Source organism: Eschrichtius robustus, chromosome 9 (genome assembly GCF_028021215.1).
Source record: "Eschrichtius robustus isolate mEscRob2 chromosome 9, mEscRob2.pri, whole genome shotgun sequence".
In the NCBI taxonomy this organism is placed as follows: Eukaryota; Metazoa; Chordata; class Mammalia; order Artiodactyla; family Eschrichtiidae; genus Eschrichtius; species Eschrichtius robustus.
Genome location: NC_090832.1, coordinates 52568885 through 52581630, shown reverse-complemented (window position 1 = coordinate 52581630; position 12746 = coordinate 52568885). Strand labels below are relative to the sequence as shown.

At 39.5% G+C, this 12746-nt stretch overlaps 1 protein-coding gene across 5 annotated transcripts in view; it reads left to right on the top strand.

Moving 5' to 3' along the window:
* SOBP (sine oculis binding protein homolog) overlaps positions 1 to 12746 on the top strand; it is a 157853-nt gene that overhangs the window by 92638 nt on the left and 52469 nt on the right. For 3 of the 5 annotated variants that reach the window (XM_068551350.1, XM_068551348.1, XM_068551349.1), the window contains one exon: positions 6479 to 6619. The exons of the other annotated variants lie outside the window; for them this stretch is intronic. In XM_068551350.1, the coding sequence (XP_068407451.1) occupies positions 6479 to 6619 (141 nt within the window). The remainder of the gene's footprint in view (positions 1 to 6478; positions 6620 to 12746) is intronic. 5 annotated transcript variants of the gene reach the window in all.

Genomic DNA, 12746 nt, shown 5'->3' with positions numbered 1-12746 from the left:
CATACTTCTTTTTAGAGATACTGTTAAAAACTAATATGCCATATTTGATTTTTTTTTTCCTATTTATTGGAAAAATGAATGTGCTTGAGTTCTGGTTGTGGTCAGTTTATACTGGAGAAAGTAAAACATATATGTGAACATCTTTTCCAGCTATCTTTAGAGAAAATATATGTTTAGTCATTGCTGTGCTTAAACACGATATTGTGTTGGCAGTAGTTTTGAGAGATTGGTACAATCTTTGTCCTCTTAGTCGCTGTTAGAAATGCTTTATTTTGGTCAGCACACTTTCTTGTGATAAAAGAAAAAAAAAGGAATAGAGAGAAAAAACAAGTAAGCTTATTTCTCCAAGGAGAAATGTAATTTTTTTCAGTTGCAAGAGAAAGGATGGTGTTTGGCTGGTTATGAAGCCCTGAGAAGTTATGCTTCTATATGAAAATGATTTGTTCATTCATAAGAGAGAAATAGGAAGTCCTTGGAGTTTTCTTAGTGCAGCTTAGGGCAAATTTTAAAAGACTTGGTGAGAGAAGATTGCAAGCCCCACTCCAAAGGGCTTTTCTTAGCTTAAGGGTGTGTCTGCCATCTTGCATGGTTCGCTAGAACAGGGGTGGCTTTAGAAAGTGGGGGAGCTCTTTGGAAGATGGTGATGGCTCTTGGGAGAAAGCCTTGAGGGCACAGGTTACTTCCAGGCTCCCAGGTGATCAGGAACACATGGCTGGAAGGCTAACCCTCTGGGCCACAGGTGCTGACAGAAAGTGCCCTGGCCAGGTAGATGGGACATGGCCTCTGACTTTATAACTGACTATTGATTGTCTCTGCTTCTTGGAAGAGGAGGAATATTAAGTAACCTAAACAAAAGCAAAGTAGAATCGATGCCTAGAATACACAAGTGTGTGTAATCAGAAGGCACTGACAAAGAAAGCATTGGCTGATAGAAAAATCTGCTACGTGACTGTCGATTTCCTGTAGGTATTGATTTGCCCATTTAAATCTCAAACTGTGATATGTGCCTTCACACTTAATGTACAACACAGATGACTAGATATTTAGCTTGGTGGCCAAGATTCTTTGGTTGGTGACTGTGTGGCAGTTTCCTTATGCTTTTTATTAATTTTGAAAATGCAAGGCTGTCAAGATGAGTGACATTAGATAAAACTTGAGCATTATTTGATATATCACAATTCAGTGTGGCCCCATCTACCTCTTCATAGATAGATGTAGGTATACACACACACACACACACACACACACACACACACACACACACACACACACATGCCTCAGGGTCTTTTGCTGGCCTCAGTTTATGATCAAAGCAAATAACTTTCAGTAAAAGAAAACGTGGGAAATTCACATCACTTTAACAATACAGCAACATGGCTTATGAGAGCCCAGAAGAGGGAACACTTAGAGCCAGCCTCAATGACTAGCCCTTGTCCCAAATTCCAACTCTGTTGCTAGTCCCTTTACCATTATTGCCTCATTCTTTTGGGACTAGAAGGCCTTCTCATTTCCCCTATTAAAATGCTCATATTGATGGTGGGAATTGCATTAAGAGCCAGAGTGGGAGGAGAACCTAAATCACACCTCTCTTAAGCTAGTACTTGCTCAGTTCTTGAAAGCCACCTGGGGTAACACCTAGCAGAAGTATAGCATACGCTGAGTCCTTGGAGGGAGAAGACTTCTAGCTAGAAAAAAAGGAACGTTGAAAGAGTTTGGGGAAGGAATTGAAGACAATTGGGCCTACTCCCCAAGTGTTCTTAGGGGGCAGAGAGCATCAGTCCAGAGAGTGTCACTGTATTCAGGAAGAAGGTCAAAATATGGTCAAAGATTAGCAGCAATCAGTGTGGTATAATTTGGTTGGAAAGAAACCAGGTTTAGGAAGTCTGAAAGGGGAAATAAGAGAAAGGAAACTCAAGAGGAGAACAGCCTGTCTTCCTTAGTTCCAGATTCCCGGGTCATCACCTAGACAAAGTTTGACTCCTTTTGGCTTTTCCCTACTCTGTTGAGGGTGGGAGTTTTGCAGAGGAAGGGGGAGGGGGCCCTTAGTTGGGAAGCTAAATAAAAATAGTATTGGGGAATAATTCTTTCTTCTTTCTGAAAGAAGAATTCATTCTTTACAATGCCAATGTAGGGAGAAGATGAAAACTATTTTAGTTTTGTGGCCTTGTGAATAGAGCTGGTGGAGAGGAGAGTGGCCTAGGCAGTTCTGTGGGCTGATTTGTCCATCTTATTTCCTTGTGGAGGCAGCGAGGTGGATTATAAGAGTTGGATATCACCCTTAGGCAGAACTGCTCTGTATTAATGCATTGTTCAATTAACAAGATATTATTGATCATCTTCTATGTACAAGGCATTTTACTAGACAGTGCTTTTGGGGTTCACAAATAGAAAAAGACACAGTCCGTCCCTTCCCTGAAGGAGCTTACAATTCAGTAGGAAGAATAGGCATATGCAGTATTGTTAACCATCAGGAATGTGGGCCCTCCGGTCTTCCCGAAAGTTAGAATTTTGTCTCAACTAGACTTTATACCATATCACTCTGGTGGTAGCTAAGGATCATAGGCACAAAGGCTTAATATTTATGGTGATACATCTGGCATCATATCACATTGGACCCCCGTTTCACCTCTTGGACCTCTTTACATTTCAGATCTTCATCGGTAAAATGTGATAATAAAAGGGTAATAGCCTCAAAGGATATTGTAAGGATCGAAAGTGATGACATATCGGAAGTGCCTGGTACATACAACATTCACTATATATTCATTGCTATTATCATGATGCTTCTTTTTTTCATGATTATATTATCATTACACAGTGAGCTGTGGTCCTAGAGAGCACCAACAAAGTTCTGGAGTACAAAGGAGGAAGAGATTATTTCCATATGCCATAATTAAAGACTTAACAAAGGAGGATACCTTTGATCTAGGCCTTCCATGGGTTGGATTTTCCATAGTCGGAGCTGGGGTATAAGGGAAGGGGTCATTCCAAGCAGAGGAAAATAGCATGGGCAAAGGCAAGGAGGTGGGAAAGTACAGCCCAGGTGACTCACACCTCAGTTGACAACTAAGTTGGCTGGAGTATAGGGTACCTGAAGGATACAGGGTGAGCTGGCAGGCCGGCCCATTTGCAGAGGTCTAAATAACTGACACCATCCTTTCAAGTCTAGACTTCAGTAGTTCTGCTTCATGGAAATTCCTAGTACTTCTGTGGATTAAAAAAATATTATTATGGAAAATTCCTAACACATACAAAAGTAGAGAGTCATATAATGAACCTCCATGTACTAACAATTATCGACTATTAATCTTGCTTCACCTACCCCTTTACCCATCCCACCCTTTTATTCTGCTGAAGTATTGTGAAACATATATGCTTTTTTGTTTGTTTTGTTTTTTTGTAAAGACTAGCACACCACTTCTCTGGCTATGAAGAATCCATTGAGACTGAGTAAACTGGGAATTAGAGCTTTGTGACTATGTATACATAAAACCAATGAATCTTGGTTATGCAGTATGCTCTTCCCTCCCTGCTGAGCACAGCCTTGTAAGGCTTGTACGATCAGATGGAGTTTTAAAAACCCTTAAGGTGAAAGACTTGCCACAATGCTAGTGATGACTTGAGTCTTCTTTGTTCTTCTATATTTTAATTTTTCTTTCTTTTTTTATTGATGTATAGTTGATTTACAATGTTTTGTTAGTTTCTGCTGTACAGCAAAGTGATTCAGTTATACATATGTGTACATTTTAAAAATATTCTTTTCCATTATGGTTTATCACAGGATATTGAGCATAGTTCCCTATGCTATACAGTAGGACCTTGCTGTTTATGCATCCTACATAGAATAGTTTACATAGGCCCCTAGTTTTAAATGTATTTATTTAAAAATAAGATCAGATCTCTTTGCAACCCAGCCCATCTCACCAGTACATGTTGGCCTCATCACGGCAATGAGGGGGAATTCTGGATTGCTGTCAGATATCAGCTATTACTAGGCCTTTCTGGCTAGATCATGGAATCGTAATGAGAACTCCCAAAAGGTGATAAGAACAGCCACATTTCACTTGAAACTTGATAGGCTTTTCAAAATAGGTATAATTGACTGAAGACCTCCCTTAACATTGCTAGTCTTACAGAAAGCCAGATACATGCCCCAGCTCAACTTGAATTGACACACTGTTTCTTTGCTGTTACAACTGAGCAGCCCAGGCACTGAGAATTAAAATTCATGGTGACACACTTGGACTTCCATCACATCAAATAAAATATCATATGATGTATGTGTATGTAGTATGCTGTGTACCGGTTTCCTGAAATAGTAATTGTAAAAGCCCCAAAGGTGTAAAATGACCCAGAAATCCCCAGGGATGGGTTGTTGTCTAGAGAGAGTTGGCCTATCCAACCATTTTTTTCTATCCACCCTCCAGATCCCTTTACTCTGGAGCTATTCCTGTGTTCCCACAGTTCTCTGAACTATTTTTTTTAAAGAAAAATTGACCGTTTTAGAAAGAAGAGGACCAATCTTAGACTGAACAAGGGTCAGTTCCAATAGACGTGGCACCATTATGCTCTCCATCTAGACCATCTGGACTTTAACACAGGCAGAAGAGTGGATTCCACTTGAGTTGTCCTATTTCACCTGCACATTCCTCTGTTTCCATCTGTGCTGTTGTTTCCCCTGGCTCTCCAGCTGGCTCTGCTGCTTCTCTCTTTCTCTTTTTAGCCCCTTGGCTCTCACTGCTGCCATGGTCTTGTGATTTAGAGCCTTTTTCTTCTCCTGTACAAAGACCCTCTCCCACAGAGACATCTCCCCTCACCTACCACCCGTGGAAACCCTATTTTAACTGTCCCTTTTAGTTTCTTTCTTTGGGGGAGAAGCTGTCTGCAGGAGGGCTGGAGTTCCCCTGCTTCTGCTCTGGTGTAGGTACTCTGCTTGGGATTAGATTTGATTGGAGACCCTTGGTCTCCTGCAAGCTCCCTTTTCCAAGGCGTGGAGATCTTCGCCTTTCCCATTCCAGGGCCATTGTGCAAAAAGGTCAGAGGCATATGGCTTGGTATTCATGCTGGCTTACATGAGCAGTCCATCACACAGTACATCACAGTGGTTCTTGGAGCCAGAGAGAGGTATCGAGGACCATGTGTTCTCCAGGGGAAGCACTGTGGTATGGTGGGTAAGAGTGGGTGTCCCAGTCCCAGCTCTGCAGACACGCCAGCTGTGCAAGCTGGGCAACTTTCCTACCTGCCCTGAGCCTCAGTGCCTTTATCAATACAATGAAGATAAATATAGTAGCGGCCTCGTAGGGTTGATTTCAGTAGTAAATGAGATCATGTGTATGAAGCACTTAGTGTGCCTGACACATACTAAGAAAAAGTTCAATAAGCAGTAGTCTTATTACTAATAAAATGGATCTAGGAGGTGACATTAGTTTAAACAAAATCTTCAGGCAAATGCTGGAAGTACCTGCCTTTATTCTCTAACAAGAGTCTCTTTCCAGTGGGGTCGGATAGAAGCCCATAGGTAATATTTTAATTTAGGACAAAACTTCAGAGAAACCCTTGAACATCCACTCACTTGCCTATTTATGCCGAGGGCACTAGAGATGCCTGTTGGCTGCATAGCAAATGTTGCTGATTTGTGAGGTACTAAAATGTTGGAGGACTTTTTCAAAGAAGAATTTAAAACTTCCAAAAAATAGTACGATGTTGGGGTGAAGAGCTTGGGCTCTTGAACCAGACTATTTGGTTCAGATTCAGGAGGCTCCACCACTCCACCCACTGGCTGTGTGACCTTGGGCAAGTCACTGAATATCTCTGTGTCCATGTCCTTGTCTGTAAAATAAGGACAACAATTCTATGTATCCTGTAGGGTTGGTGTGAGGTCTGAATGAATGAATACCCCTATGATGCTTAGAACGGTATTCGGCAAACAGTTGGCATTCAATTGAGGTTGTTGTAATTATGATTATGATTATTTCTTTCAAGGTTGCGTACTTACTAGCACATCATAGAATACCATTGACCAAATTTTCTAGCAACAGATTATCTGAAAGTCTTGAGTATTTATATTTGCATGCAAAAGCCACAGTAATTCCTTGTGAACAATAAGAGGGACGAGGTGCGTTATGCAGACAATTCTCATAGCTAAGCTTTTTAAAAAAATATATAACTGTCCAGGAAGATTCTACGTGATCCAAGACCCCTTCATCTTGCTCTCCCCTTTAATACTAAAATTGTTCATCTTAGAAATATACAACTAAGAAAATAAATGCAAAGCAAAGGAAAAATATAATTTACACATGTAAATGTCTGCAGTAGCAAATGGATGTGCCTCTGATAAGCCTGTTAAGGGAAGGAGACAAGAAACCATCCTTTGTGGGGCGCCTCCAACGTGCCGTTGTGCTTGGTCTTTACAGACCCTTTTTTAGACCCTGTACGCTCTGTACCTTTGCTAGTAGATATTGTTATTATTGTTTTACAGATGGGGAAATTAAAATTCGGGGATGTTACGTTCCTTGCCCTGGGAGAGAGGAAGGGATCTAGTGAGCAGGCGCAGAGCCTAGATTTGACCCACATCTCTCTGACCTGTGCTCAGGCCAAGACACACTGCCACCTTCTCAAGGTAGGGACCGGGTCTGATACATTCTTCCATCCCAGGGCGAGAGAAGGGGTTCAATCTATGTTGGTGACATGAAGGAATTAAGCAATTAATCCAGAATCGCTCTTTGTAGCTTCTTTATGGTAACAATTCTTTGGTAGAATTCTGAAGCCAGAAAGAACATCTGTGGGAATGTTAGGAAGGGGAGTTTATTCAGAAAGGCATGTCAGTGTTTGAGAATTTCCAATGAATACTAAATTGTAGGGAAAGGAACCAAAGTATATATATTTTTAAATTTGGTACTCTATAGAAAATATAATTTTCAATGTGTTATAAGCGTTTGAGTGGGTTTTTAAAAATCTGACAGCAATAGATGATATATGATAAATGTTAAATCTTCTTTTGAAGATTTTGATTCTTTTTACAATCAGTAAGGCCGTTTCAAAAAAGGCTTGGCCTCTTTTGATTTGGTGGGGTTGTATTCCTCGGGGTGAACTGATCTATTGCCTTCAAGACTTCCGGCCATCAGGTAGCATACTGGAGTTAGGGGTCAGTGACATTTTCCCTCATTGTTTTAATTGCTAGAACTGAACAATTACCTAAAGTACCAAAGAGAATTCACCTTTGATGGCTTGATAGAAACTCTATATCATATATCAAGCAAAGCCAGAAAACCAGATAGGATATCAATTATCAATATAAAAGTGCCTACGAAACCAGCCAGAACTAGTATTAATCATATTTAGTATATGCCTGGTTTATGGCTAGAAGAACAAGCTAATGAAAGTCTCTTGGGAGAAAAAGGGAAAGGGAATAAAAAATATTTGGACTTGAGAAGAATGACATATATGAGTAATAAAGGAGGCAAGAAATCGGAGATGGGGATGTGGGGGTGATGGGGGACCGGTGAGAGGAAATTTCAAAAGAAGAAGAAAGATAGACGGCCATGATTAAATGGCAAATAAGCAGGTTCAGGCAAATAAGGTCTTTAATGTGTTTTCTCATTGAATTTGGCTTAAGCGTCTTTTGTAATCATGTTTTTTGTACACTTCCTACTCTTCTGGTTTGAGGCATCGGACTCTCCATGAGGGCTGTCTTCCCAGCTTCTCCTCCCTGGCCACGTACAACCAGAAGTTGAGATAACCCTCTTTTAATTCCAGATGAGGCTCCCCTAGCTGAGAGCTCTGTGAGGCAAGACCTTTGTCTTTCCTCACCGTACCCCTGAGAACCATGCTTGCCCAGCCCGTATTTTATGACTCCAAGCTCTCACTGCCAAGGGCCCAGGTTCAATCCCTTGTCAGGGAACTAAGATCCCGCGTGCTGTGCAGAATGGCCAAAAAAAAAAAGGGGGGGATTGCATGTTACAGTTGATGACTTGTCATTTTTTTAATTGGCAATGTTTTTTCCTAGTGGTATAAGATAATAGCATCTTAACGATCAGTGGTGATATAGATTCAATGATCTGTGGAGGTAGGTGCTCAAAAATTATTTGTTGGTTGAACGCATGCAATAACATATCCCCCTGGTTCTAGTTCACGTAAAAACAAAATGCTTAAGGTTGGGTCTGGATTGTGCATTGGCCACGGACAAGGTGGAGTGGAGGGTTGGTCTGTGGTTGTCTTGGCTGAGAATTTTCCTGCTGTATCCTTTCCCTTCAGTGGAGCTGATAGATGGCTTTGTTCATAATTTCAAGTGAAATGTTGAACCAGTTAAGACATACTCCCGATAAGCCAGGTTTAAAATAATAAGCAGTACTTTTGCCTTAATTATCCAGAAAAGTGCTTACTGTTCTACTTTGGATTGCATATCCATCAATATTTCTCTTGAAAATCCATGAAGATACATTGGTGGAGAAGCAATGGTTTCTCTCTCTCTCTCTCTCTCTTTCTCAATAGAACGAGCTGTAGATTCCATTAGGATAAAGTATGGGGTTTTTAAATAAATCAGGATAAAGTATGGGTTTTTAAAATAAATCAGGATCTTTTTACCCATCATCATCACCAACACCATCATCTCTTAGAGAGGTTCCCAGTCTACAGAAGAGACAAGTACACATAGCTAAGTACATTTCCTACACTTCAAATTTGATAATCCACCTTCAGGATATCAACTAAGTTACACCCTATATTTAACTTTGTGAAATACTCTGCTGTTTTATAGTGTTCAGATCTCAATATAGTTTGGTTTCCTTTGAATGGAAAATTTGAATCTGATTCTGATATTGCAGCAGGATCTGTTATACTCTTCTTTGTGTGAACACAGAAGGGGAAAACCACATAAACATTTTTAAATGTCAAAGCCTGAGATGGGAAGGGAGGCGATATTTAATATTGAGCATATGCTAGAATAAGGCCTTCAAATGAAAAGTATCCTGATTATTAAGATATATGAAATACTTTGGGGTCTCCATTATATAGCCATTTCAAGCAGTGGTGTTTTTAACTTCTAAATTGTCTGATAAATGTGTTAGGACAAAAATGGTGTAAACACTAGTTTTGGCTTAGCATAATATTTATATATTTGCCAGAGAGCTTGAATTTTGACAATTTGTGACATCATTGTGTATATAAAATACAGTATATGAAGGCAAATTATATATCCCATGCAGAAATGTGAATACATACATAAAGGAAAATGAAAATAAACTAGAGCATTACAGAAGTGCTTATGAGCCTATGGCATTTAACACATCTCAATCATTTATGCAGTATTTGATATAAACATCAAAAACATAATTTGATGTTTATATATGAACACATAAAAATAAATAACTTGGAAAAATAAAGTTGTAGTGAAATTTTCATTTTCATTTTTCCTTAGCACTTTTATTTTTAAACAATGTTATGACTGTCATCAAATCAGCCAAGTTGAGAATTGAGCTGCATCAGTAGAGACAGCCGGTCTTGATAATTCAAACCCAAAAGACCTTTTCTCAAGGGATATATTCTCTGGTGTGTTCGGTCTGGATAGTTTCTTACATCTCTAATTTATTCTTCTGTGTACCTTGCATGAAGACGATATCTATAATTCAATGCAATATCTGTAAAGATTTAAAACCTTTTCTAAAAACCTGGGTATTTAGTGTCATGGACACAACTCAGGGCATAATATGAGAGTAGGTGGTGATGGGATATGTATGTGACCCAGATTTTGAAGATATTTGTCTTTCAGTCGAGGTGCATTTATTGAGTACCTGCCATCTCCCCAGTGCTGTGCTTAAAAGACGTGTTGTGTTGCAGTGCAAACACAGCATAAAATATGGATCCTTCTCATAAGGAGCTTACGTGCAAACTGTGCTGATATGAACAGTGAACTTCCAGTGTATATTAAAGTGCCAGATGTGGTGGTATGCTGATTAGAGAATAGAAATATGTATTAAAGTATTATGTGTACAAAAAGGAAGTAAAGGGTCATTTAATGGGGAAGAGATGGTGGGCTGGAGTCATCAGGAATGGATCCTCAGAGGAGGTGGGGCCTGGGCTGGTCCCTGTAGGAAGGGGAATGGAAGTATATCTCAGAGAAAGAGAAGACTGTTGGTGGAATGATGGGAGGGAGGTGAGCAGGGAGCACGTGGGGGTCATCGAGACACTGCCTGGCATCATTTTGTGAGTAGTGAGAATAGAGTTAACTCGGTAGGTTGTGGTCAAATAATAAAAACAGTGAAAGCCAGACAGCTAATTTTACATTTGGTGTTTTAGGCTATGGGATCTGTATTAGGTAACTGCGCCAGGAAGTGCTATTATGAAAGCAGTGCTTTCACGCCTTGGAGGACATGAGCAGCGAGACTTCTAGAAGGTGGTTAGAACAGTCCAGGCACACTGTGATGAGGACAAGTGCTTCTCACAGCTGGAAAGGCAAGAAAGAGACTGCAAATGACTGTCCAAAAATATTGGCCATCAAGTTCTTATGGCCATGTTAATATGAGTAACTGGCAAAGATTTCATCTCAAGCCAATTTTCTTATAAATTTAGATTTTGGATAAGAGTCGTAATTGAGTAAGTAGGTAGTTGTGTACAATGGGAAAAACTGAGATCAAAGTAGAAGTAAGAAACTGAACTGTGATCCAGAATGATTCAGGGATCATGGTGATTTAAACACAAACTAGGGGGAAAAGGGTCTTAAATTTGGATTAAAGAGGGATAGAATCTCCCTTAACAAGAATGCAATAACCCCTTTGCCCAGAGAACAGCACAGAGGCAGTGCAGCGTATGTGCCCTGGAGTCACACTAACCTGGTTGTGGGGTGACTAGCTTTGTGGCCTTGGGAAGGTCGGTTTCTGCATGTGTAAAACAGGAACGATAGCTGCATACACCATTTAGAGTTGCCATAAAAGCTAAATGAGATAATACATATAAAGTGCTTCGTGTATAATAAGCACTCAATAAAAGGTAACTAATAAAGGGAATAAACCCCCTTTTTTGTATTCAACTTTTAAGAGAAAGAAAGAAATGCCAGTAAATAAAACTCACATGAATATTTAGATTCCTTGATTTTTAAAAATGAAGACAAAAATCTTATAACACATAGCTTTGGATTGCGTGGATTTAGCTTACTCTTTACACCTTGCACATGTACAAGACTCTAGAAGGAGAACTGGTATTTATCCAGTAACGACCCTAAAGATTTTCAAGATCTTCATCAAAGAAAAAACATCTTATTGAATTTACTGTCTTTACTAAGATAGAGTATTAGACTAATATAAAATGGTTTTGGGGGAAAGAATTCTTACACAAAAAGGGTTTGCTAGTTAAACCTCCAAAGCAAATTTCTTATAATCCCACATTCCCTGATTTTCCTAATTACCTGACTATTTAAAACTTTACTTTTCTTTTGGAAGTAAACACCATCACCCACTTCTTTGGCCATCTTCTTTGTTCATATGCTGATAAGTTTCAGGATGTATCAGTTAGGCACTTAATTACTGATTTGATAAATCAGTTTTCCTTTGGCCTGATTTAGCTGTCTAGAATGCATGTGGAACTTGTTACAGTCGTAAAAATGAAAAAAAAAAAAGAAGCAAAAATCCAAAATAATGTGAGCAAAATGTCATTAAGTGAACATGATAAAGCTGGAAAGCATCCCTCTTGGTTAGAACTCTTCTTTGAAATTGTTGGGCTGCCTCTATCCTACACAGATTATCAAGGTCATGTTCAAGATTAAAATGAGCTGTGGGACAATAAATTGCCCTTTATAGCAGAAAAACATGCAAACAGAAAATGAGACCTAATGTCTTTCCACATGCCCTGATTTTTTTTCTTTCTGAGTCTAATACACCTATTTAGTCTAATTTAGTTTTAGCTTTAGTTATGGTTTCTAAAATTACAATGTGTGTGAGGACTGGAATTTTTTTCTTCCAACAGCAATTAGAGTATACGTAATATGCTTTTCTCTCCTCCTTTGGGGAATGGTAAGAATCACATATCTCCCTACTGTCTCTGTGTCTAGTCAGCCTGCTGTGGGGACGCCTCTCACGAGGCCCAGGGTGGGAACAGTGCCTCTCAAGAACCAGCAGCCCCATAGCCTTGCATCTAGACTGGCTCTCATGTCCTCAAAGTGTTAGCCCCAGCAAACAATGAAAGAACAATAATGTCTTTTTGGATTGTGAAACTAACCATACAGAGTTATTTGTAGATTTGAAAGTACGACTTAAAAAATGTAGTTGAAGCCACTGTTTTTTTTTTTAAAATGACCACAGTACATGGGTTTACATTTTAAGTTTTCTATCCCAAGAAAGAAATGACAGGACTGTTAAGGATGCTGATGGTTAGAGCAAGAAACCTGGGAATAGACAGAGGTTCTGCAATCAGTTCTCCTTCACTCTCAGCTGCCATCATCACCATCTCTCTGGCTTATCCTGGCCATGCATTAACATCTCTTAACTGTTTCCATAAATTAGAGAACTTTATGCAGGTGCCACACACAATCATGCTTTTCTCAAAGCCCATGTCATCAATTTCTTCCATCATTCAGTCAGCAAGCTTTTACTGAGTGCTTACGATGTGCAGGGCGCAAGATCATCTTGGATAGGTACGAAATGGATTACATCTTCACAGAATTGCCCCCTGGTTTTTATAAGTTCTTTGTACATTTACTTTATATTATAGTTAGATGATAGATGATAGCTAGCTAGCTAGCTAGATAGATATAGACA